Source organism: Apodemus sylvaticus, chromosome 23, assembly GCF_947179515.1.
Source record: "Apodemus sylvaticus chromosome 23, mApoSyl1.1, whole genome shotgun sequence".
NCBI classification, from domain to species: Eukaryota; Metazoa; Chordata; class Mammalia; order Rodentia; family Muridae; genus Apodemus; species Apodemus sylvaticus.
Genome location: NC_067494.1, coordinates 54,979,061 through 54,982,019, shown reverse-complemented (window position 1 = coordinate 54,982,019; position 2,959 = coordinate 54,979,061). Strand labels below are relative to the sequence as shown.

The 2,959-nt window shown below is 36.8% G+C and overlaps 1 protein-coding gene across 1 annotated transcript; it reads left to right on the top strand.

Annotated features, from left to right (window-relative positions):
* The first annotated feature begins 1,516 nt into the window (after nt 1–1,516).
* On the top strand, nt 1,517–2,537 carry LOC127674112 (vomeronasal type-1 receptor 4-like). The gene has a single exon (XM_052169974.1). The coding sequence runs from the start codon at nt 1,605–1,607 to the stop codon at nt 2,535–2,537; it is 933 nt and encodes a 310-aa protein (XP_052025934.1). The 5' UTR covers nt 1,517–1,604.
* Nucleotides 2,538–2,959: the final 422 nt, after the last annotated feature.

Here is a 2,959-nt window from a genome sequence, read left to right as displayed (position 1 = left end):
GGTAAGTAATCATAAGAGACATTCAGACAGAGTAATAAATAACAAAGCAACATTGGGCACAGAGAAACTCCTCAGGAAGGAGATCAGGTAGAAATGAATGTTGGGGCCCTACAAGCACTACATTCCACTTCTAACTGCGCATTCCTAATAGTCAGTGCCATCTGTGCTGTCACACTGGTTAAGAACCTGGTGCTTCTGGGGTCTTGTAATGACTGTCAGAGAGAAATCAGAGTTTCCTTTATGAAATATTTCACTAGAACACCTGATAAAGGATGGTCACTGAGGTCAGTGACACTGCACAACTTTGTGGTAAGTTTACAACTATGAATTTTAATTTTCTTTGTACTGCTATGCACAGTGGTGACTTTGGACAATGACATATTGCATCATAAGCTCTGGAGGGATGATGCATTCACAGGGTCTTTGCGGCAGAGATTCTTTTACTACACATGTGGGTGTGCAGAGATTATTTTGTTAAGTATTTCTAAATAAATATTTTATAATCAAAAACAGTTTAAAAACTAAGTACTCCTGACGGTAAATTGACAGCTTTAATAACCTGTGTTTAGAGGTAATATGCATAGTACATTTACAGGACTTTTACAGGTATATAAACTATTACTTCAGGTTTGCAGAAATGAGTGGAATATATTCCAAAAAAAAACAAAAAACGATCAATTCTATCAGCAATTACATATAAATGATGGCCTCATTTGAACAAAAGTTTGTCTCTATCTCTGACTGATTAATAAAAATAGGTTTCCTATGAGTCTGAATATACAAAAGTACAGTAGATTTCAGTATTATTTTTCTGTGCATGTAGTAAGGGTCTTTAAGGCATTTATAAATTCTATTTCTTTCTGACTTCAAATATAAGAATTAAAGATTTTACACATGTTTGAAAACATCATCAAACGTAGGATTACTTATTATGGGCATAGGAAATTTAAAGTAGAAAAACTAATCCCATAGATGAGTTCTGGAGGATACTGTTTGCTCACTACTAAATTTCTCTCTGAACCTAAAGTATTTTAAATATTAATGTCTATTGTCATAGTAATATTTTTTCTCCTGTGTTAATGTTTGAAGCTTTCTCTTTTCCTGATGCATCTTGGAATTATAGCCTGAATTTGCACAACTTACTTCTTATGTCCTTAATCATAACATCATTCATTTGATGATACAAAAATAATATGGGATCTTCCCTTAACAGTGATTTTGGTTTCCTATTACTACATTCTACATGGATTCGTGTTTACTTCCCAGAGTTAAATATATTCCATATGACATTGGCTAGCTGTTTTGATGGGGTCATTGCTTTATTTCAAACATAAGCCATCCCCCTCACACATTCTTTTGTGCATGCACTGTTAAGGAGATATTAACATTTTTACACATTTCAGAAAGTATGAACCTAGGGATATCAGGATGCTTGGTGGCACCATTCAATTACTTTTCTGTGTAGAAATTATGCCAAAGTGGTAGATGCCCTGCATGTTGATTATGTCTTGTGGATTCTTTTAGGACAGAGAATGGTGATTGTGTCTCCCGCTTCACATTGCTATGCAGGATCTGCAGTCTGAGAAGAAGAAGAACCTGACATCATGGAAGCCAGTAGGTTGTCTGTAGGAATGATTTTCTCCTTTATGACTGTATTCGGAATTCTAGGGAATTTCACTCTTCTCTACCACTATATGTATATATACCTAACAAGAAACAGGTTAAGGTCTACAGACTGGGCTCTGATACACTTGACTGTAGCCAATATCTTAACTGTACTGTGTAAAGGAGTGCCCCAGACAATATCCTCTTTTGGGTTTGAAGACTTTCTCGATGATATTGGATGCAAATTGCTTTTCACTTTCCACAGAGTAAGTAGGGGTGGTTGCATGGGCAGCACCTCATTGCTTAGTGTCTTTCAGGCCATCATCATCAGCCCCATGAGCCTCAGGTATTCAGAACTTAAAGTGAGAACACATAAATGCATTCATTTGTCTGTGTACCTCAACTGGATAATTTATTTATGTATAAGCAGCATGAATCTTGTGTTCTTGAGGGCAAAATATAGCAATGAAAGCACAACAAACGTGAAATCTTTTATATACTGTTACGCTGTCCGTCATGATCCAACCAGTGACATCATTTATGTAACATTACTGGCAATTCCTGACCTTCTTTTCCTGGGGCTCATGCTATGGGCCAGTGGCTCCATGGTTCTTACATTGTACAGGCACAATCAGATGATGCAATACATGTCCAGGACCAGAGTTTCTTCTAGATCCTCCCCTGAGTCCAGCGCCACTAAAACCATCCTTCTCCTGGTCAGCACTTTTGTCTCCTCTTACACAATTTCTGTCGTGTTTCAATCCTTAGTAGCTCTCCTATATAATCCCAGCTGGTCTTTGGTGCATATGACTGCAATGTCCTTTCTGCTTTTCCCCACTGTTTCTCCCTTTCTTCTCCTGAGCCAAGACTCTCGGGCATCCAGTTACTTGAAAAGGAATTTCCCCAAAGCCTCTGAACAAGTACAGAATTGAGAACTTCTGGATAAATTTGTACGTACATTATGTTATTCTGACAGGACTGTGAGCATAATTATAGTAATACCATGTCATTGTGAAGGCTTCTTCAGGTAAACATGATATCACTGTGAATGGTGGTGGATGTAAAAACACACACACATACACATACAAACAAACCCACACGAATTCAGAAATGTAATTGTGTGTGTCCTTTTGTTTACAAGTATAACTCAATTAAATTACAAAAACTAATGAAAAACTAGGTAAATTTTAGGTTTCAAGTCCAGCATGATCTTTGTGTTGTGCTTTTTGTTTTTTGGGTGGGTAACACAAATAGAAATAAGCAACATAACCATTTATTGGAATCTATGCTTAAGTTTCATATCCTTCCATTGTTGCATTCTATGTTCTACGCCATTTTTTTTAAATGGAAGACA

Excerpts from the sequence above, each read along its gene's own strand:
- LOC127674112 (XM_052169974.1), top strand. The coding sequence starts at position 1,605 with ATGGAAGCCAGTAGGTTGTCTGTAGGAATGATTTTCTCCTTTATGACT.